This window comes from Pezoporus flaviventris, unplaced genomic scaffold (assembly GCF_033815535.1).
Source record: "Pezoporus flaviventris isolate CSIRO_AGI_PZ_B2104156 unplaced genomic scaffold, CSIRO_AGI_Pfla_v1 ptg000035l, whole genome shotgun sequence".
Taxonomy (NCBI): Eukaryota; Metazoa; Chordata; class Aves; order Psittaciformes; family Psittacidae; genus Pezoporus; species Pezoporus flaviventris.
The window spans coordinates 14993299-15016764 of record NW_026892583.1 but is presented as its reverse complement, the minus strand read 5'-3'; the positions used below and the strand labels follow the sequence as shown (position 1 = coordinate 15016764).

At 42.6% G+C, this 23466-nt stretch overlaps 1 protein-coding gene across 2 annotated transcripts in view; it reads left to right on the top strand.

Annotated features, from left to right (window-relative positions):
- The window catches only part of RTN1 (reticulon 1), a 118020-nt gene extending 95544 nt beyond the window's left edge, over positions 1–22476 (top strand). The window contains exons 1-7 of one of the 2 annotated variants that reach the window (XM_061462685.1): positions 4769–5099; positions 17074–17281; positions 18362–18500; positions 19368–19437; positions 19812–19858; positions 19949–20007; positions 21671–22476. In XM_061462685.1, the coding sequence (XP_061318669.1) occupies positions 5039–5099; positions 17074–17281; positions 18362–18500; positions 19368–19437; positions 19812–19858; positions 19949–20007; positions 21671–21713 (627 nt within the window). In that variant the 5' untranslated portion in view covers positions 4769–5038 and the 3' untranslated portion in view covers positions 21714–22476. Of the gene's footprint in view, positions 1–4768; positions 5100–17073; positions 17282–18361; positions 18501–19367; positions 19438–19811; positions 19859–19948; positions 20008–21670 lie in introns of those variants that run through there. The other variant, XM_061462684.1, reaches the window with a different exon arrangement.
- The last annotated feature ends 990 nt before the right edge of the window (positions 22477–23466 follow it).

The following is a 23466-nucleotide window of genomic DNA, read 5'->3' as shown; positions in this document are numbered from 1 at the left end:
GCAGGAATAGAGCCTTCATTTCTATGATACTCATGGTTCAAAAAATAACATTAAAGGACCAAGAGAAATGATCCACTGCTGAAGAAACAGGAATAAATCAAAGCTGATTCTTATGTGTTAGATGTGCTGTTGTCTGCAGTAGCCAGTGAGCTGAAATGCCACTGCAGAAGCACCAGCTACCTCTGGGATGGCTGGTGAAGAGGATATGTGCCAGGTTTGCCAAGGGACTGCACATCAGTGGTTCAAAAACCAAAATGGAGAATTGTTTCTTATCAATAGTACCAAACCTGAGGACTATCCCCCACATGGCTCATTTATTAGGATTCAGAGAAAGGCCACCTCATTCCCAGGGAGGGAAGCAAGTACGAAGTGTCTCACCTGTTGCTTTCACCCACTCATTTGACTCATGACACATGGTTGTTGCTGAAGACCTTATAATAACCTCAGAAGTTGAGCAAAAATGGGCATAAAGAACACTGCTGAGCAGAAAGTGAAACAGAGGCAGCAGAGCAGGAGCTTAGCAACACATCTCTAAACACACTTCTTGTGAACAACCCAAATATTTTGATCGATGATTTAAAAAAACCCTCATCAACTCAGGCATTTAATGGCTTCTAAAAGAAATTGCAGGAAAGCTGGAACATTATGTGATGTTCTGGGACACGGGGCTTCTTTTGCTACGAGTATTCAGCTCCAGACTTTTTCAGCAGACCTTATTGTCTTTTTTACCAGTTTATTGATACTTTCTGTGGTCCTGACCTGAAGTAAAAAAAAATAAAAAAAAATATTTATCACTGTGTTTCATTTCCTGAGAGAAAATACCAAAGACCTGGGCAAAAGACAGCAAGGACAGAGCTGTCTGTGTACCCTCTATATTGTGAATAGCCATGGACCTGAAATAGCTACCCCATCTCCTAGCTCATAACCTTTTCACCCAATCTGCCTCTGAGCAATTCTGCAGCCCAGAAGAAGTGCAAGAACAAATGCAAAACAGTAGAAGGAATGAGAACAGAGCCAGGATCTGGCCCATCCCTCTGCTATTGACAGCCTCCTCACAAAAATGTAATTGCTGGCTGCCCTTGGTGTGGAGTACTCAGGCAAAATTTCCTCATTGCTTTTTAGAGCTTTGGGACATATTAATGCAACTTCTAAAATAGCATCCCCCCTATTTTTGTTGCTAATGCTAAGAACAAATTAACGTAGAAGAAAAACACAATGATCTCCCTTAATGCCATTGTTCTAAAGTGATAAATGTCAGGATCTTATAGCACCATGTTGCAGATCTGGCACTGCCCTCAATGTGTCCCACAATGCGTTGACGCGGAGTGATGCAGAGAGCTGTTCTGAAAAGCATAATCAGTCCAAAGTGTTTTCAAAGTCACTTCACTTAGAACAGAACTTGTGATGGTTTCAGCTCTATCTCTGAATTTGTTAACATTAAATATTCTTTGAAACCAATGCTGATTTCCACCCTGTACTCTAGCAGGATTGTTAAGGGACAACCCTGAAGTTTAGGGATACGTGTGAGACTTCGCCTGGTAGAACAGTGGGTACTTCCGAGCTCTTATGGACTGTTATGTCAATTCAAATATATTTACCTAAAAAACCTTAAATGTTGCCAACTCTGACCTCATCAGAGCTCATCAGCAGTGCACAGGCAGGCTGGGTCACTGTGAAAGTGGGAGGACTTCCCTCCCACTTTTCAAAGCAAGGTAGGGTTGGAGAGCTAGTCCTGATGTAGGGCTGTAATAACAAGGAAAGGAATGAGGCAGACAGCAACACCCTACTCGTGTTAATGTGGTCAGAGGTTTTCCTCAAAGGGAGGTTAGGGTGGGCTGAAAGCAAACAGGTAGCTTTATTTGGCTGAGTCCTTACCCCACACATCCTACATATATGGATCATTATCTCCATCAAAGCAACTTAACAGGCAAATACTGATGAGCCCACTTGGCTTGTGGCTGTGCCATACACACTGAGCTTTAGATGGCCTCAGTAAGACATCTTAAGATCTGTAATCATTTCAGTGACATCCTGCAGCAAGAGGCTTCCCATGGAGGGTGCTCTGATAGGAAATAAATTCCCTTGCTGCTTTTAATCTTACTTCTATTCATGATCGCGGAAAATCTCTCCTCCAAAATTTCAGTATGCAGCGGTTGATGCCAAGATCTCTGACCTGTGCACTGTCACCCTTTCAAGATCCAAGCAGTGCTATGTTTATTTTTTGTACTTTCCAGTCTGCTCAGTCAATGTTTAGTTTTAGTTCTGGTTTAGTTCTGTTACAAGGAAGTAGTTCTCACCCAGTTTTCACTCTCTGTTGATGGCCAACCACTTAATTCTAATTCTAGCTCACTACTTACTGAATGCATAATTTAAATTCTCGTTGCAGAAATGCATATTTTACTAATTGCCATTTTAGTCTTGGATCCACCCAGTGCTGACTGGGATTTGTTAAACTTTTTGGCACATCTGTGTAGACACATGTACAGTGTTAATGCCAGGCACTGCCTCTGTTCCTCACCTAACTTGGCTCTTGGGATAAATGAGTGCATGCTGGAAGACCTTCTTTCCTGTGAATTAAAATAGCTCTGGAAGTAGCACGGGAATACTTACATGGACCAGGTCTGAAGAGACACTTTTCCAAAGGGAAGTAAGAATTAAAGCAGGAAAACTGATGGTATGATTTATTTTGGCAGCCTGAGGAAGGAGTTGGAGACCAGGGGCAAGACAAATCCCAACCAACAATGAAGGAAAAGAGACATCATCACTGTTTCATACAACACTGGGATGTTAAATGTACACAGACCACTCATCTGTCCAAAGAAATTTGTCTTTTATACCTGTCTTCAAAATGTTGGTGACAGTGAGACTAAGCAGAGATTCTGAGTCTTCTTACTGATGGGTTGCTGGTGGTATGTGATAAATAGCCACGAGTTTCACTGATGCACTAAGTTTGAGGTCTCTTCAGCTTTTTTTTTCAGAGACTCCAGGATTTAGGAATTTCATGTGAATGATGGCTCTATTTCATATGCACTGTAAATACCTTGTATTATGGATTGGTGCTGGGAACGGCATCGCCGAGCTACAAACAGTATTCAGGGCAAAATATACCAGTAGGGGTATTTTCTGCACTTGCAAAGGGTCTAAACCAATCAGTCCATGCTGAAAAATCACCCTTTACCAAGCTGTTTCTTACTTTTTTTAACAAAGCCAGGAAAAAGCAGAAAATCTAGACTTGTAACATTGTAGATTATTTAATCTTACTGTATGCGATGACAGCTGAAGCTAGTTCTGCACCAATCAGTTAATTATTTCCCTGTTAAGGGACCAAAGATGCTGTATTCAGGCCTAAGTAAGTCTGTTGGGGAATTTTAAATATGGTTTTAAAATATGAACCCTAACTATTATATGATTCTGTGATTCTATGAACAATGGCTCTTGGACCCTGTAATCCCAGCAGAGTTTCCTAGGTAAAGGTTAAGACCACACTGCGGTGAATCTCTCAGATTTTGGCTGTCTTCTATGCGATGAGTTACCTGAGGGAAGGATAAGTGACCTGCTACTGCCAGTTGGAGATCTCTGTTAATTCAGGCATTAAAGACTAGTTTTGGAGCTAAAAGAGCAGAAAAGTTCAAACTCTGTTCTCCATGATGAAGTGTACGTGACCCACTGTGTCTGTGCTGGTATCAGTTTGCACATGAAAAACCTAAATTCAGTATAACATGGCTAAAGTAAAATATTTTCATAAAGTAGCAGATTTCATAAAGATTAAATACAGCCTCAGAGGTGTATTCCCAGCTGGGATAATTCTGTCAACAATGGCTGGACCAAGTCTGATATGCTGTATCTCAGGGCACTCCTCAGTGAAATGGGGTGACTTTTGGGGGAGTTTCTATGTGATTAATAACAACCCCCAAATTTGAAAAGACAAACAGGCTGGGTGGATGTAAAGAATTTTCTTTCTCAGTATTGGCCACGTACAGCTGTTGCCTCATTATGATGTCTCTACGAGTTTACTTATAGTAGGTTATTGATGGGGAAACTGAGGCAAAGGCAGTGTCTTACTCGGGTAAGAGTATTTAGGCTGGTGTTACAATTCAGCTGTTAGTAGGCTCACAGTTACTACAGAGAGCACATGTTTTTTTCCCAAATTGTCCCGTTTACCTGCACTCTTACACCTACAATCCTGGCTTATGCAGCATTTGAGCAGCAAGAGGAGGCAACGCCCATACACTCTGCATCCTAACCGTGGCATCCTGGTGTAGCAGGGCTTGGCATGAGGGGCTGGGAGGCCATGTGGGTCACCCTGTGCCTGCAGGTACTCACATCTGCAGGGGAGAAGGGTGATCCTGGTGGTGTGGGTACTCTGCTCTTTTCTTCTATTTCTGAAATAGTTTTGTCCAAAAATAGCAAAATGGGGGTTGCTGTGTTGGGGTCAGATTCTGACCTTAGTTTTCTTCTGCCTTCTCCCTGACCTCGTGGAGATGGGCAGATGAGAAGGGGGTACTGGAACCTAGAGGGACTGGGTAAAATTTGGCCCTTACAAAAACAAACAAAAAAAAACCACAACCAAAACCAAAACAAGAAAACACCAGATTCATCACTCTCAAGAAATTTCTGGAACATGAATAGTCACAACCATACAGCCACATAGGAATCGCTGCTTCCCCCCCCCCCCCCCGCACCCTTCCACCCACACCCAATTTGTTTTTATTTCTTTGCCGTCAGGTTGCCTTAACCATTTCCATGGCTTAGGAGGCTAAGCTGCCAAGCACAAGCTTTTGATTTGAAAGGGGACTGCATCCCCTTTTCAAAGGAGCCTGCTCCCTAGGGCAACCACATCACACTGCTGATTTGCTGCAGTGGAGACCGCAGCGCGTACAATATGCCCTCCCCCCTCCGCCTGTGCTGCTTACAGCATCAGTCCGGAGCCGAGCGGGGAGACGGGAGCGATACCCGCTAACCCACCCATGCTCGGGAATGCCTGACTGGTAACGCAGTGCCTCCGACGAAAGGACCGGCAATTCCTCAGCTCTCCGAGATGCAAGCCAGTGCTGATTCCACCAAGATGGACTGTCTTTGGAGCAACTGGAAATGTCAGGGTATTATATCTATTCTAGTGTTGCATGCTAGAAAGACTGCATGTCAGAGGAGGCAAAGGCAGGATCCATCCATTTTTGCATTGTTCACCTGCGGGCCTTTGCATGCTGTTTTCTCTCCCTCCCTGTGAAGCTTTACTTAGGGGGTAATTTAAGAAAGAAAGATAAAAAAGCCCGTAATTCTGTTCGTTGAATGTATATCTCCCGTCTCCAGCTGTCTCACCCTGAAAGCATCCAGGATACAGGACCATCCTTCCCACCTTACAGCTCATTCCCAAAGCATCCCCCCTTGCCGTTAGCAGTTTCATTTCTCATCCCGACTCTCTCCATCGGGCTGCCTCTGGCATGATTTCATCCCTTTCGGGTTTTATGAAAGCTGGGTGACTGTGAATTTGTGCAGGCTCGGGCTCGTGAGGGTTCGAGGCGGTTGCGTTGGGCGCCGGGGTGCATCCTGCCTGTGGACACACCCATAGCGAGGGCTTAGCCTAGCGTCGACACAAAGAAAACGCAGCTTCGGCAAGAAGTGCGATAGTACCGAGGCAGCCGTGGCACTGCCACCCGCTTCGTACTTTGCTGTAGGATTGCTTAAAAAGAAATAATTAATCCTTTCGTTATGCTTTCAAGCATTCTGCGGAGCCATTCAGGGCAAAATACTGTGATGATGTTGTCTTACTGCTGAGGAGGTGAGGGGAACAATAGCATCTCCCTTTTGGGCTTATTTTCAGCTTATTTTGAGCAGGTCGGTGTCTGTGCTGGGTGGGGCTGGCTACCTTCCCGGGTGCCTTGGACAGCTTTTCAGCCATTTTTAGTCGGCTTCACACTTCCCAGCCAGCATCCAGCCTTTGTTTTGATAAAAGACAGTCTCTGTGACGCTGCTCAGTGGGCAGATTAGAGGGAGAAAAGCTAGCGGCTGATCCTGCCAGGCAGGCGGCTGTCTGCTTTGGGCAGGCTTTGTTTGAGTGTATTTTTTTTTAATTTTAAGGTACGTGTTTATGCTGAATAGTCAGTACATAATGTTGATGCTTTCAACAGGGTCTCTGGGAGAGAGATTACTCTGTAGCATCATCTCATTAGAGGGTCCAAGATGCTCGCAGACATAATTTTATAAGCACAGCTTAATGTAACAGAAGCCAGAAACCCCTCCAAAAGTGTTTTCTGGGGGGAGCGGAGGGGACGAGAGGGCAGGGCAGGGGAGATCTTTCAGACGGACACTTGTCCTGGGGGAGGTGATATTTTTCCAATCTTAAATCAGCACTTAATTGCGTTTATAGTCTGAGGGTTTTTTTTTTAAGGAGGATGAGTAGCTGGAAAGTAAACAGATGCACCTGTTAAATGCCAGACTCCAGCAGCTCAGGCTTTCCATACCTTAATAAAGTTTCTGTCTATAGGATATCTACAGGATTGCTTGATTCATTAAGCTTATATGGGAGAGCCACAACCAAACTTCAGGGCCTTTTCGTCTGAGCTTTGCAGATAAACTTCCTTGTTAGGTGGGGTTTGGGCTTTTTTGTTTCCAAAAAGGCTCAATATTTTGCTGATCCTTATAAAAGCATTAATTTCCTGAGTCAGATTGCTGAATCACCTGTATTTAGAGGCGAACTGAATATTCTCCCTCTTCATCAGAAAAAAATCATAAATTAAAAGGAGGGGAATAACAAAGAGCATACTGCTATTTCTTTAATCAATAATTATTACTAACTATAGTGGGCTTTCTCTCCTTCTACACTTTCCTTTTTGAAACGGAGTTAGATTTCCTGAAAATTAAATGACACAGTATGCCCCATTCTGATTTGGAAAAAAAAATACAGACCTGAAAAAGTCAACGCAGCTAAAATAAATCACTTGCCTCACTTCCCCATCATTTGCATATCTTTTTCTTTCTCCTGGGTGGTGCTTTAGGATTCAAAAATGATCCTGCAGCAAACATGAAATAGTCATAGAGTATTATTTCTGTTGGCAAAATTCTTTGATCAGTCCCAGATAAAATAGAAGAAATTTAAAATTCAGAAGAATGAAGGCTAAAGACTTGATTCATTGATTCTTTCAGTATCTATTATTCATGTAGTCTCTGTCTCAACCCAGAATATCAGTTTCTTGCAAACCTGGAGTTGTATAATTTTGCCAGCTTCATTATCAATGGAATTATGGTTCCCCTCTGAAAACTCTGGAATACGTCTGTGAACATAACAGATGCAGATGCAACCTCAGTAAATACAGAGCATATTTTTACTAAAATTATGGAGATACAACATTGAGGTTAACGTAAGTTTTAATTAAAGGCAGTCACCACTAGCTGTATCATTGGTTTGACCTTATAGTACTTATAATTGGTGTAAAACTGTTGTAAAATTGTGTGGGGATCTTAAGAAGCTGCAGGGACGTTTAGTGAAGTCTTGGCTTTGCCCACTAAATTAACACACTTTATGTTCCTTGCAATGAAGCAACTGATACTGCTGCATCGATTTAGAAATATTGCAGTGTGTTTTACCTGTTCACCCTGCAGGTTCAGAGTGATTATATCAATAGTAATTCATGATACCGCCCCTCAGGGGTATGAGAGAGTAATTTGCCCCTGCTGGGCATATGCTTCACTCAAAATGTTGTCATAGGCAGCTTTGGGGAATTGCAGCAGACTTCCACACCCAAGTCATCTTTCGCATTGGAAGGTGATGCATTTGAAGTAGGCTGGGATAGATCCATGCATAATTCATGAGCAACTGGGCATGCTGGTCGATGTGGGCCTCCGTGTAACAGCCTATAGCCAGTGCCAGCTGCGTGATGCATCACAGTGCACAGCTTCTAGTGGGGAGCTGCTGGATGAGGTGTGCCTTCAGATTCAGGTGGTGGAGTCTTTGTGCCTTCCCCAGAGACTCGGCCCAGCTTGGCAGGACTCATCCGTACACCTAACTGGAGAGTAGGAAGATTAGGAAGGTCTTTGCACCGCAATTTGGTGACGCTATTTGATGACAGTGCACTGGTCCCCATGAGTATTCCCTCTTTTGCTATTTCTTCTACATGCCAGCTCTTGGGTGGTCATAAGTGATATGCTTGTTCCTGCAGCTTCAACCACCTGGAAGACTTATTAGAAAGAAAATCTGAAAGATGCAGAGAAAAAGGCCTGTGAACTGTTCATAGAAATGATACTAAATATTATCCACATTATAATTATAACTCAATGTGGGAAAGGACTGCAGACTTCACCAAATCCATCTAGATGACATAACTCCACTGGGACTGGAGTTACTGAGTGGCATTTTCCTGGCAGTTGTTTCTAGAAAACCAGCTTCCTTGCTGATTGTCTAGATTGGCCTGGTGTCAGTTGATATACCCTTGACTGGTATATCAATTGATTTCCAAAGAGTGCTGAGAAGCTACACCAACTATTCATGGCAACAGTCCCCACTTTCAGACAGATAAAGAAGTCAGTGGCAATAATATTGGCGCATGCTGTTAATCTGTAGTCTTATTGACAGTTCTGTAGTCTAATTACAGATATTAGCATGAGAATATACCTTCAGCCAGTTGGTACCTTGAGTGCTTTCCAGAAAATACTGTGGGCTGAACTCTCAGCTGGGACCCACATGTCATGTTCAGATGAGCAATCCCTCTTTTTAGCATCTAAAGATTTGTCCCAGTAGTTGGTTCTTATGTTGGACCTTGTTAGAGATAAAATCTTGGAACCAAGCCATAACCTGATGTAACCAATTTAGCTAATATTCACAAAAGTACACTAATTTATGAGGAATTGACTCCCTAATTTCACAGTTGATTTCCTGTGAAATTTGAATTAAATTTGTCATTTTTTTCCACTTTCAGATTTGCTTTTCATCTTTTAGAGTCATTTAAACTCTAGCAAGAGGGTGATGATGGGGCAGTAGTTGAAGGCAACATTGGAGGGCTGCTTTCGCTTTCATTAAGTCTCTTGGAAGTAAAGTTTGGTGAGGCTTTTTTGATATCAGAAGGGATCCTCTCTCCATGTCATATTTAATGTTCAGAAACAACATAGTTCTGAGCCATTCATTTTGAAAATCTGCATATTTTCAAATGTTTGGCTATAGTTAGGAAGGGTCCAATTCTATTATTTTGGTCCAGGAGCATTTCGGGAACATCTGAACATTTCCATAGCATTATATGTATTCAGAGACTGCATTCACAGAGTCTGCTTGGTCTCTTTGGTTTCTGCTCACTTAGGGTGACAGCAATAACATCCTTCACAGAAACTGGCCAAGGCAGGTACTGATATCATTTGATGAGCAAGAGGTGTGTGAAGGAGGCTTTCTCCTGCCACTCTATTAAATCCTGGTCTTAAAACATCTTCTTGTGAAAATTATAATAACATCAATAATAATAACAATAATAACATTATTAAAAATAATAATGCAATAGACTTGTTTGCAGCATGGTTGTAGGGCTGATTTTTTTATTTCCAATCCTCTTTTTATTGCCAACCCAAGCTCACTCTAGTTCCTCACATATGACAGTCCTTCAATACTTTTTTGCTCACATCTTGATCTTGCAGGTAGAATAGGATGTAATGTGGAGGGCATCCTATATATAGACTTTTCCCTGGTCCTATTCCTACTCCAGGTCTCCTCTCATCAGAGTTTGGGGAGCAGGAAAGTCTGAACTTTCAAGTTGAGTCTTGGGGCAGGTGGATAATAAAGGTATAAAGCTGAGCTGAGGACAAGGAGGTTAATAAACAAAGTGTGTACAAGAGTTAGAAGTATAGTGAGATCCCTCAAGTCTAGAGATAAAGGATAAGGAGAGATGCCTCATGAAGCAGCACAGATATTTTGTCTTGGCTCTGCTGTTAATCACAGCAGTCTCCTGAAGGCACCAGACTGCTCATTAGATGGTGTATCCATCTGTATTTTATTTGAATCAGATCTGTTGTAGGGAGCAGAGCAATGACCACATTGGATCCTTCACTGGTGAGAAAAGGGAAAGCCTGGTCCTCCAGCTTGTGGTTAAAGCTGCAAACTGGAATTTCTTTGAGTGTGAGCCTATTCAAAGACTTACAGCTTTGTTGCATTTCTGTCAAATATTATTATGACAATGCTATAAAGAAGATTGGTCTTCTTAAAATATGTTTCCTGATATTTTCAATTCCAGTAGTCTGAGATATGCCTTATGAAGTCGTTTATATTTATGAAATCATAACACTATACTGTATCTGTGTACAGAATTAAAGGCTGTGTGTAGGTTTTTCTCACTTCTAGTTACTACTAATATTACATAGGGAATTAAGCTGTACAACCAATTGATGTTACCTCCTACAGAGGCCCAGTAGGACCTCCATTATGTGGAAGGCAGCTTGCTCACATCCAGAGGTGTTATTAGTATGCTAATAACTGAATGAAGAAGAGCATATAACCTTTTATTTGATCATCAAGGCACAAGGACCTAATTTAAGGCTGGATACAAGGGTTTTGTACACACTTTTTATAATAGCTTCCATGTACATGCTCTTGATGAATGTTCTTTTTTTCATACAGTTGCTGCAGTAGAGGAAAAACTGGCATGGTAAGAAGGAGAGAACAGGGATTTTCAGAGGCAGGGAGGGAGAAGCTGTGGAAGATACGAATTGTCCAGTCTGTGCTCCATTGATCTTCATTAATTTCCATGTTAAAATGCTTTCTTTGAGACATGGAATGGAAAGATTCCTATTTCTGTTTCAGAAATATTTTTCAAAAACATAACCATGCAGGAGTATGAAGGTATGTGGACATTTTATTTACAGGTTAGTTTGAATCCTCTATTCTCCCTCTGAGATCTCCACTCAGAAGACTTGTGCTGCAGTTGCCCCACACCATGGTGCTTCTGGGGACCATGTAAACCACCAGGGCTGCGTCCTCATGTTTCCTCCAGCTCTCAGGGAGAATAGATTCAGGAGCACCACTGCCTAGTCCACTTTGGCTGTCTCAAGTTTTTCACCCCTTACCTCCAGCACTTCCCTTTCTAGCCCCCCAGGTCTGTCTTCTGGCTTTTTTGATGTCAAATATTGATGAGCAGAAACATTTTCTGCTGAAAGCCTGTTGAGAGCTGGGAGATCTTCCAGGCACTGTACTCAGGAGCAGTTCCTGGCTGACACAAGCATTGTGTGCTGCTGCTGTTACTTATATTTGCAAGGTTAGTTTTAGCTTCCATCACAAATATGGGTACTTATCAGCTACTCATAGTAACAAATGGTTGCTTGTATCATAGATTTTATGCTCATGCATCCTTAGTCTGGGTGCTGGCCCCAAATGGATGATTCACATTAGTTTAATGAGGTAAAGTTGTATCATATAGTTGAGGTGGTTGATTTGGCACCCTTGAAAACTTTTTCTTTCAAATAGGAGGCTACTTGAGTACCATTTTACAAGTTCTGCTGTCATTTAAAAACATGGGCAGGTGCTACTTTCAGATAAATAGCTCACCAGACATGCTTCTCCAGAAAAATTCTTCAAAGGCAGTTGCAGTGACCTGCAGCACTGCTGTCTTAGAGATGTCTGGCAAATCCTCCTTACTAAATACAAATACTTTTGAGCCTGAGGCAGTTCTGGCAAAACCCAGAGTCCTTTTATGCCTCCACAAATGAGCCAGGGCTCTGGTGTGTTGTACTGGAAAGAGTGCAGTGACCGACACTGCTTCTCTCCTTCCAGGAGGCTAAAGGGAGATCATGGCAAGCTAGAGCTGAACAGCTTCTGCATGTTAATGGGCATGGTCTGGATTTTACAGTTGTGACTTTTAAAAAGAAAGGAACCCAAACCTCTGTGAACCAAGGCTGATTTCAGTTCCTGTTTTCCAAACCCTAGCTGCAAACCTGAGGTGGTTTGAAATTGGCATTTAGGTTCTCAACAGTGTATCTTGCTTAGCCAGGCAGATTGACCCACTGTCCAACTGTATACATCACATATCGACAGGCTCACGTGGCACCAGCCTCCTGCTTCATGCATATTCAACATGCATTGCTCAGAATCATGCCATTATGGTCAGGTCTGCACAGTGCGTGCACACACACTCACACACATACACCACGTGTGCAACACACCCAGAGCTTGCAGGACCCTTCACCACTCTAGGACCTTTTATTCTATGACCTGTTAAGGGCAGTAAATCCGAGGGGTCAGCAAGTGTTTGAGGGAGTTGTTAGCTATATTAATCAGTTTTATATGAACATAGGATGAGATGAAATTCAATGCAGACACATAAATGTGGTGAACAACCTCATCCCATTCATAATAATAAAAAAGTGGTACGGAGGGGGTTGATGCACCCACTTCTTGGTTCACCTGATGGTCAAGGAGCAAATTTCATCGAGTCAAGGAATCATAGAATAGTTTGGGTTGGAAAGGACCTTAAAGACCATCTAGTTCCAACCCCCCGGCAATAGGCAGGGACCTCCCACTAGACCAGGTTGCTGAAAGCCCCATCCAACCTGGCGTCATTCCTTTGCCCCTTGGTATCTATTTACAAGCCCAGACACTGATGTGACAGGTACTTTTGTTCTTGTGTAAAGTAATTACAGAAGAAAATGGCAACCTGAGGAAGCCAGGCAAAGGATACCAGCTAGGGGATTCTACACCCAGTGAAGTGACTGCAGCTGCACCTAAAGGAGCTAACATGCCTCTGACACATAGCTCAGGTGTTTTCAGCAGCATCTAAATTCATAAAATCCGTAAATCAGGGGGACTGATTCATCTCAAATCCCTGAAGACTGTCAGCCAAAAAAAATAAGTCCTTTCTCCAAGGAAGCCCAGGGACCATGGCTGTACCCCAAAAGTCTCCACTGATTTCTAGCTCTCAACGCTCCTTCTCCCCTTTCCCTGTGGAAGGAACCATGAGGTTCATCTCTGTCTTGCACTGCCTTTTGCAAGATGGTTTGGCTCACTCCCTTCTCCCTAAGGGAGAAGAGGAGGAATGGCTGAAGGATTGGCAAATCTGCCTGAACAGCTGGACATTGCAGCAGTGCCACAGCTCCCCATCCCTGCAGGGGAGACAAGGAAAAAGCGGATTTGGTTCCTCCCCTTGAAAATCCTAACTTTACCTATCGCAGGCTGCAGGGTGTGAGTGTGTGTGTGTATTCCCAGGCTGGACCTGGGCAGCTGCACAGCCACATAAAAATCATTCAACTCATATCTCCTTCCTCTGTACTGAGATTTTTCCACCTAGCAGTTGGCACATATTTTTTCTATGCACATGGGAATATTTGCCTCAGGTGTAATAGACACAGGATCATTTTCTCCCAGGTCTCATTTGGCTGGTGAAAGAGGCCAGCTGCCTTTTTATCTCCTCTCTCATGCATGCAGGTATCCCCAGAACTGTGTCATTTGGCCTCTGTCCATCTCACTCTGAGTTGTGACAAGCCTTTCCTCACCTGATACAGCTTAGTAAATATCCCAGCTATTTCATAGCAGAAGGGGGCATATTTCAGGACATACACACACTTGGTCAAGTCAGTCTTGAGTCATTCAGCATTTTCTGTATTGAGGGGAATGGGAAAATGCAGTTCAGCATCTTTCTGCATGAGAATACAGCACACTTCCAGTCTGCAGGAATATGAGGTGGAAGATCCTCAAAGGAAAGAGAGAGGTCTTAGTTGCTCACTTTGGGTCTTATCATCAGTTGGAATTGTCTTAGGAAAGTCTACATGAGTTGTCTTTTGTACTTTCTGGCTCAGTTCTCATTTGTTTGCCTGTCTATTACCTGTGTCCCACATAGTGTTTTCCCCTAGTGTGTGGCATTTTTCTTTCATCAGAAGATGATGTTCCAAGTGCATCATCCTGCGCGAGCTCACCTGTGTGTATTTCATTTAACATGAAGGTATTGTGCGGTATAAAATTCAAGTAATTAAAAAGTGAAATTTGTACAAATTTACAGTATCATCCTCTGACAGAGAAATTTTTAAGCGCAAAAATGACTGGGCTATGAAGAATACTGCCTGTCAAAATGCTTGTTGGTAAAAGCACCCCAGTTGCTATGCTGTGCTGCAGAGTTTTGCAGCGCTTTGACTGAAAAAGAGTATGAAAAATGGTAAAACCTTCATACTTGTGTACTGCATGCCATTTTGTAAGGATGGTTTGCAAGTTGCATACTCCAGCACCCTGACGCTGTAAGCAATTTATGATGCCTGCCAAATTCCCTGACATAGGTGTATGCTCTGACTCTGCAACTACATTTTCGGAGCATTCCCTAGTCCATGCCCCTGGGTTTCTGTAGGAAGAAAACCTGGGCATATATGTGGAAAGACTCTGGCCTGGTCCCCGATTTGTAAAGTCAGCACCCAGGACCCCAGCATATGCCACTAAGGTCCCCCATCCCTTGCCTTCCATGCAGATCTTTCTTGTGTGCTATGATCACAGGTCCAGTGCTGAAGGCTGACGCTTAAAAATATGGAAGAGGTGTTGTGTATATTGATGGAGAATATAGTGGGATGTTTCATGAAGAGAAAAGAGCTTGGTAATAACAATTTCTGCATTCAAGCCCATTACTTTGAAAAGCAGTGCTAATATGTGTGATAGTAATGAGTAATATAGCTCATTGACTCAAGGCAACATGCCATGGTGACTCACAGGTTTTGGAGATTAGATGATAAGAGCTACTAGGCTGGATTAATTTTGTTTCTTTTTGTATTTGGGGGGGGAGGGGTGTGACAGATTGCAATTTTCTTGAATTTATTCTTTGTTCAGAATGATTTGACAAGTGGCATCCATGAAATCTGTTTGGCTGGTGGTGTGTTCAAGCTGTTCATGAGGACTTGTGCAGTGTGTGAAATTAAAGCTGTTTTGTTTCGATTGTCATGAGCATGTCCTTTGGCTGAATGAAGAGTCCTCTCAGAAACAGGGTGTGGATGTACAGAAACTAAATTCCCCTTTGTGAACTGTATTTTCAACAATCATTTCATAAAATTTTGCTTTTATAGTGGCTATTCTTGATGGTAAGATGGTTTACTAAAGGGCCTGGAATAACTATACAGACTGGGTGAAAAACACTGTCATTATTAACTGCTTTTAAACATAAAAATATATTGGTTGAACGTGGTTTTCTGCGTTTGCTTTCTTCTAACTACCACCTCCCATCGACCTAAGCAAGGGAAATTATCTCACAAGCAGAAAGCTTTTTTTTTAATATATATTTCTGAGGTGGTTGGATTTGAGTAGCAAAAGGGATTTATTTTGTATTTTAAGGCCCCATCTGAAAAAAGGGCCTTCCTACTGTGTGACTATTAAGCAGTGGTAAAACCAGGAGTCTTTTCCTTTCCCAAAACTTATGAAATAACCAAACCATATTGTCAAAACTTTGATTGGGAAAGTGCTTTATTGTGACTAACCCCAAACTTTTGCACTCATTTATCACAACCAAAAACTAAAAATGCTTTGATCAAGCATTTGGACTGGTGACATAATAAAACCAATTCAGAGTTTCCAGAGTGTCCTGGGTTCAGCAGTAGCAGTCATTTTTCTCACTCTTAGTAGCTCGTGCAGTGCTGTGGTTTTGACTTTCAGCCTGGGAGCCACACTGATAACACCGATGTTTTTAGTTGTTGCTCAGTAATGTTTACTCTGACCAAGGACTTCGTGAGTCTCATGCTCTGCCAGGGAGGAGGGGCACAAGAAGACAGGAAAAAGCAGAGACAGGACACCTGACCCGAAATGATCAAAGAAGTATTCCATACCACAGCACGTCATGCCCACTATATAAACTGGGGCCAGTTACCCGGAAAGACTAGATCACTGCTCGGTCGGGCTGGGCATTAGTTGGCGGGTGGTGAGCGGTTGTATTCTCTTCCCTTGTTATTTCCCTTATCATTGTTATTACTGGTGAATTTAGAGTTTTCCTTCTCCTAGAATGGTTGCCCAAAGGCTAGTGAACAGGATTGATTGATGGTGGCTTGGCTTCGCAAACAAAGACCTGGGAAGGGCTTCACCCACGCCCACCACAAGCACGATGATGGAGCTCGTCTAGCCCTGTAAGGGCTTCCATCTAAGAGAAGGACACTCTAGCCAAACCTACGACCTGAGGACTTCGCTGTCACCATCCTAGCTTGCTAGGCCCTGGCACATAAACCTCAGGTGTAAAGGGTGGGGCCAGTTCTGCGCAGGCTGTGCCTCACCTAAAAAATCCAGGCCCGAAGGGTTTACCCACACTTGCAAAACCCTGTAGCGATAGGTGAGGGATGAAACGGCAGGTGATAAGGTGCACTGGAAGCCACAGACCCAACCCTGCATGCAGGCTGTTCAGTACATTGGTCATTCGAGATTGACCCAGGAGATGACAGTCTTGTTCGGCAACATCCTGAATGACCAAGCAGCCTTTTTTCCAACCGGATTTGCCTATCCCACAATGGCCTTTTAGTCCTCATCACACTTGTAGTAAGTGTGGGTAAAGCCCTTCCCAAATCTTCATTTGCGAAGCCAAGCCATCATTATTATTATTGGTGGCAGCAGCAGTGATTTGTGTTATACCTTAGTTACTGGGCTCTTCTTATCTCAACCAATGGGAGTTGCATTCTTTCGATTCTCCTCCCCATCCCTCTGGGAGCAGAGGGAGGGGGGGCAGGGAAGAAAGGTTGGGAGTGAGCGAGAGGGCTGTGTGGCTGACTTACAGCCTGGGCTTAAACCACGACACAGAGTAAGGAAATGCAAGCTAGGCTGAAAATTTCCATACAATCCTAGCAACAACACAACCCCATGCGTGCATTTACCTTGCTGCTGTAAGAGACCCACTGTGCCGTGGTTGGAGGTATTCATCCATCTTATCTAACCAAAACACATGAAATACAAGGATTTGAAGTAGGTTATTGCTTGTAATTTCCTCAGCACATCGCAGAACTCACATCACTGCTTCTGTTGAGGAGTTCCTATTGATGCTGATGTTGGTAGGAACATCACTCCTTCCTTTACCCTTCTGCAAGGACTCCAAGCACCACAGTGGCCATGGTGGCTATCCTGCTCTTCTAGCTCCTGCCTTTAACATGTTGGTCTTCTCTCTCCAGCTATCGACCTGTTGTACTGGCGTGACATCAAGCAGACAGGGATTGTCTTTGGCAGCCTGCTGCTGCTGCTCTTCTCCCTGACCCAGTTCAGCGTTGTCAGCGTCGTGGCCTATCTGGCCCTTGCTGGCCTCTCGGCCACCATTAGCTTCAGAATCTACAAATCGGTCCTACAGGCTGTGCAGAAGACGGACGAGGGCCACCCATTCAAGTGAGTGCTTTGAAGTCATGGCCAGGGGCCACTCACCTTGCAAAGGATTGATTCCCACTGGCAATTCAAGTTTCTTTACCTGCTGCTTGTATAATGGATAAAATTCTTTTCTTGATGAAAACAGAGAAAATATTTGTTTCTGTTGTCCAGTGTCTTAACAGCTGTAAGGCTGTATTGGCTCAGATCCTGGGGGAAAAACAAACAATACAAAATCCATTGTCCTCTGAAACATGGGAATTCTTTTTTTTGGAATTCAAAAGATCCATAAAATTTTCAGCAAACACAGAAAAATAGTTTAATTACAGATAATGATAATACAGTATCTCTTCAAGCAGGAGTATATTGGGCATAGAGGGAAACTATTTTTATCTTTTCTCTAGCACTGCTTGGCTGTGATGTGGCAGTCCATTAGCCTCGGTGGTGGTGCTGGTGCCAGTGTCCATGCCCTCCCCGCACTCTGTAGGGTCTGGGTGGTTTGCTCCAGGAAAGCACCAATGCTTTCTCCTCTCCTCTGCCAACAAGTTGGTAAATGAGGTCATGGAACTGGTTTTGAAAAAAGTCTTGTTGGGGTGCTGGTCCTTCTATTTCACTTGGGTCAGTTCTGAGGTGCAACTCATGACATGGGCATAGCTCAGAGGGAGGTGCAGGGCAGGGAGAGGATGGAGGAGATAGAAGGTGTGCTGCTGCTAAAGGTAATACATGGCCAGACAGCAGCTTTTGTTCCTCCAAAGGCTGCCACAGCAGTGTTGCACAGAACTTTGTGGGGAACCTCCATCCAGCAAGGATTTGCATCTCCCTTTGGGTGGATTGAAGAGAGATCCCCTTAAGACCAGGCTCTGTATAGGGAGAGGGCAAGGCTGGAGGCAAACAGCCACAGTGCAGCCTGCAATTGCCCAGTGAGATGGGTCATGCAAGGTGAAGACAATGTGTGTTGGTGGCTCTGTGCCTACAGGAAAGGGGAAATGTTGCTCCAGCATGAAAATGTGGTCTGGGGAGGAGGGAGTGATGGGGTAGGCAGTCACAAGTGTGTATAACAGGTGAACCTGCCTGGGTTTGTAACTGGACCTGTGTTTCTGGCAGAGCCTACTTGGAGATGGAAATGAATCTTTCACAGGACCAGATTCAGAAATACACAGACTGTCTCCAGCTATATGTCAACAGCACAGTCAAAGAGCTGAGGAGACTGTTTCTCGTTCAGGACCTCGTGGATTCTTTAAAAGTAGGATTGCTTTAAACATTTTTAACCCTTCTCTAGAGGATCAATCTACATTTCAAAGTTCTGCTTCCCATGTTGACAATGTTGTCATAAAATCTAGGTTTGTGTAGCTCCAAATATAAAAGTTGCTCTCCTTTTTGATTTCCAAGTTGCTTGCTTCCAGCAGTTTAGAGGTTTGGCAATCTGCATTTGAACTTATTGATATGTAATACAGGAGTTATAAAAGGAACACTGCAGTTCTAGAAGCATCTCTGTGTTATGCTTTGTATTACTTTGCCACAAAATAGTGCGTTAATAGCTCTGTTTATCTGGATTTCCTCTAATGGTGGTGTTTCCTGCTATGGGTCTTCTTTCCCTTCCTTCTGATATAATTATTTATTTTCAGCCTTACATCCAAATAGGTGTTCTTCAGACAAAGGGAAGATCATTAAGAGAGGAGACATAGGTTAGGCTCTAAAGATTTTTAGAAAAATGCACCCATCTCCCAGCCTCAAGAGTTTTCAGTCACTGGGTTCATCACTGTTGGGCTGTGACTAACCTGTATGGGATGATCCCTGCCATCATCAGAAATGGATGCAAAAATCTGCCTATGTCTTGCTCAATTCAGAGTCCTAAATGTATTCAATTAAGCCCTAAACATACATGAAAGCTCAGTTAAGAGGGTGAGAAGCAGTGAACACCAGAAAGGAGAATGGGGTTTATACACTAATGGGGTTTATACACTAAGTACCTAGTTCCTAATGTGTCTTACTTAATTACTCCCATTACACATTGAAAAAAGCTAATGTACTGTTATGTTAGCTAGTTAAGGGAACTAATTTCTTCAGATGCTGACACTGGAGGTGATGTAATGATCCATCTTCAATTTAGTTTGCAGTACTAATGTGGCTGCTGACTTATGTGGGAGCCCTCTTCAATGGCCTGACTCTTCTGATAATGGGTAAAAGCAACATTTCTTTTAAAATCTTTAACTTTAACCCCCTCGTGATTTCTACTTAGACAAAATAGCCTATCCTCAGTGTGCCTTCCTCACAGTTAAACCATCAATTTCTTTTTCCCTTCCTGATAAATATACATTATTCCCATTACATTGTCCCTCCTGCTAGAACTAGTTTGTGGTTTATGGTTTTGCAGCTACTAGAGCAATGGGAAATTCCATTTTTGGAAGGTTTGAGCAAAGTTTGCTTCTAACACAAAGATCCCTAGTGGATCAACTGACCAAGTGGCATGATGTGTGTTTGTCACTGAAGTAGGTCTGTTCTCTGGAGGAACCTGATTGACAGGAATATAACAGTGTGCTCTTTTTCTCCTCAGCTGTGGTGTCTATGTTTACTCTCCCTGTTGTATATGACAAGTACCAGGTAAGTCTGTCAGTTTGGCATAGTTCACGTGAATGGGTGGTTCTGCCTTCTGGATGCCTGATTGACTTGGTCTCCCTTTGCTCTTTGCAGGCACAGATTGATCAGTACTTGGGACTTGTGCGGACCCACATAAACACTGTTGTGGCAAAGTGAGTTCAGCAGCAGACTTGACCAGAAGTCTTGCTGTGAAGTTGCGATACACTGGGGGTGGCTAAAAGCTGGGTGGTCCTGGGGACAACATGCCTGATGAATGATATCCTCCCCAGCTCCCAAAATGTAAGAGATTGTGGGAGGGCAGACCCCTGAAGAAACAGGCCTTCTCAGCTGAGCACAGACGAAGGCAGAGCTGTGACCCTACATCCTTCTCACATCTCCTACCATCTGGGGGGGGGGGGTGGACAGAGCAGCCCAACCAGACACATGTCTATTCTTCTACTTGGCCAAGAAAAACAGGAAAGAATATGTTAACTCCCTTCCCCACTGACCACTCCAAGCCTGGGGTTTTGCATTCAGTGTTTCTGTCCTTCAGAGTTAATAACACCATTAACAAACAAAGTGGGAATTAGAACGCTGCCCTGTCACTGAAAGAAAATACCTGGGAGCACCATGATCTTGAGTGTTTCAAACCAGCATGGAATAGGCAAAAGGCCTGGCTGGAATTTTTGAAGCAGTCTGCTCTAGTTCCTAATGTGTTTCCTGTATCAAAAGCTTTTCTGTAATCTCTAAGGGTGAGTGGGAATCTAAACACAGTTCTCAAAACTTGAGAATTACTGAAGCAGGGTGGCTGGTCTGGAAGATGGATCCTGTACATCTCAGCAGTTTATATCCATAGATATGCAGAAGTTGGCTAACTAACAGGTGGAAGGTTAAAAATAGAATCATAGAATCATAGAATGGTTTGGGCTGGAAGGGACCTTAAAGCTCGTCTAGTTCCAACCCTGCTGCCATGGACAGGCACACCTTCCACTGGACCAGATTGCTCAAAGCATCTTCCAACCTGGCCTTAAACACTTAAAAAATTGTGAGGTACAGAGAGCAAGTGACCTATGAAGAGATGCTGAGGAAACTGAGCTTCTTTAGCCTGGCAAGGAGGGAACTAAGGAGTGATTTCATAGTAGCCTATAAGTACTTGATAGGGAGTTACAAAATGATAAAGCAAAACTCTTCTGAGTTTTGGCAGATGTTATAACAAGGAGCAACAACATAAATTCAACTTAGGAGGTTGATGTTGAACATTAGGAGAAACTTTTTCACTAGATTTTAGGACAGGACCACAGCAGGCTACGTAGGGAGGTGCCAGAGCCTCCTTCCTTGGAGGTTTGCAAAATGCAAAAAGACAAAGCCGTGGCCAATCTAATTTAGCATTGGTGATAGTCCTGCCTCACATAGGAAGTTGATTCAAAGACTTCCAGGGATACTTTCCAGCTAATATTTCTGTTATTCAGCAAAACCCTTAGCCTTGGGCAGGACTAGAAATATGTACTGAAAATTCTTTGCTTCATTCCTGACTTCCAATATAAAATAGACCATGGTAGAATAATGAAGGGAGGAGAATATCACTGGGCATATCCCATGATTACATGAACCACCCAAAACTGGGCCATTTACAAGTAGCAGCCTGTCAGAGCACACAGATGGGGCATCACTTCTTTTTCTTATTAGACACTAGTCCACCTGTTGTGATAACACAGTGAGTGCAAGCTAGAGATTACATCTGGATAAGACTCCAAATGGGGATCCACTGGAATGGAATAGCTACCTCACCGTATAATCCTCTTCTTTTTTTTTTTTTTTTTTTCCATTTTTTTCTAGGATTCAAGCTAAAATCCCAGGTGCTAAGAGAAAGGCAGAGTAAAGCAGACAACAAGAATTCATCGACTACGGTAGTGAATAATAGGGGAATCTGGAATGAAACAGCTCTGTTCTTACACTTTACTGCAAATTTATTGTTCTTTTTTTTTCTCCACACCATGATCTTAGAAACATAAAACTCAGAAGCAGTGCTTTTCCCCTGCTGCTTCTGCACTTAGAATATTTGCAATCACTTGTGTCAAGCACTAAAGTATAGTAAAGAGAAAAGTGTACTAGATGTGGTTTTTTGTGTTGCTTATAAAGTGCATGATGGTGAAAGCCTAAATAATATTGACCTTTTTATTTTATTTTTTTAGTGTTTTTCCTTCTTCTATTGGCATTGCTTCTATAACTTTTAATGTTACATGTGGCTAGGGGCTTTCCTGCTTAGCGCACTGATGCAATAGTTAAAATTGCTTCTACGTCACTGGGTTGCTGGTTGGATTCATCTTTATTAACTATATAGAATTGTAGACTGATGTTTTAGTGTTTTCCAGCACAAATAAAATAAACAGTAATCAGTACTTATGGTAATCAGTTTTGTATAACTCAAAAAAAAATGAAAACAAAACCCAGTACTTTTGTCGTAAAGGATTGACAGGCTGATTTACATGTATGGTAACTGGAAAGTTCCAGCATGTTAAATTTATTACAATTTGTATTACATACTCTGTAGTTCCTAATGGACTTAATTATGGACTCTGAATATTTGCACTTATGTACTTGATACCGAATGCAGAAATAAATGTTACTAAATGTAAAAAGTTCTCCCTCTTGTTGCCACTGGGATTATCTTGACATTTGCAAACAAGACACATGCCATGAAAAAGAAGCATTTTCTCTCTTCCCCCTTGAGATCCGCACACACTTTGCTCTTACAAAATGGTGCAGTCCAACAAGATCATCTGTACGTTTCTCACCCTCAGTTTCACATCTTGATGAGTATGGCAATAAAAGAAGGATCTTAGTGCATAGTTGGGGTTTTTTTGGTGGTGGTGTTAGCAAATAGCAGGAGCACAAATAATTGTCTCTTCCTCCATTTGTGTGTTGTGCAAATCATAAACAACAGACTCTGCGAGGGGTCAGCACAACACAAAGGACTTTTCATTTTTCATATCATCGTGTTCCTCTCTTATCCAAAGCTGTTTTTTTAAATCTGCTTTAAATTGTGGGACCAATACGGAATCTGGAGGCTGGGAACTGAAATAAACTTTTGCTGTTGTTCAAAGGTGAAGGTTTTTAAAAGTTGGCATTTGGTGTTTCAGAAGTATTAGACAAAAGAAACAGCTGTCAAACATTATCTAAAGAGCTTCAAAACAAACAGCTGCTTAAGTGCTGAATAATGTGCCCATTTGTTGAACATACCTGTTTATTTCTTTTATGAATTTTTATACAAGTATAAACATCAAAACATTTTCAGCCATTTTCCTTTTTTCTCCCACAGAAGTTTTTATATAGAAATTAATTTTTCTACAAAGAACCAGATCTTTAAATACTTAGACCAACTTTTTGAATTGAAGTCTTTCCTTAGGTTCATTCATTTAATGCATCTTCCTCTCAGTTACACATGGACATGGTGAGATCTGTCCTACGTCAGGCTGCAGTTCTGTTTGTATATAAATGTACAAACCAAACAAATGTAAGGGATTGGTAGAAGCACTGGTATGGCTCTGGGCTACTTAATTCTTGTGATGATCTTCAAATACCCTTATTTTCATTTAAGGCTTATATTTAAATATTCTTTTTTTATTCTTATT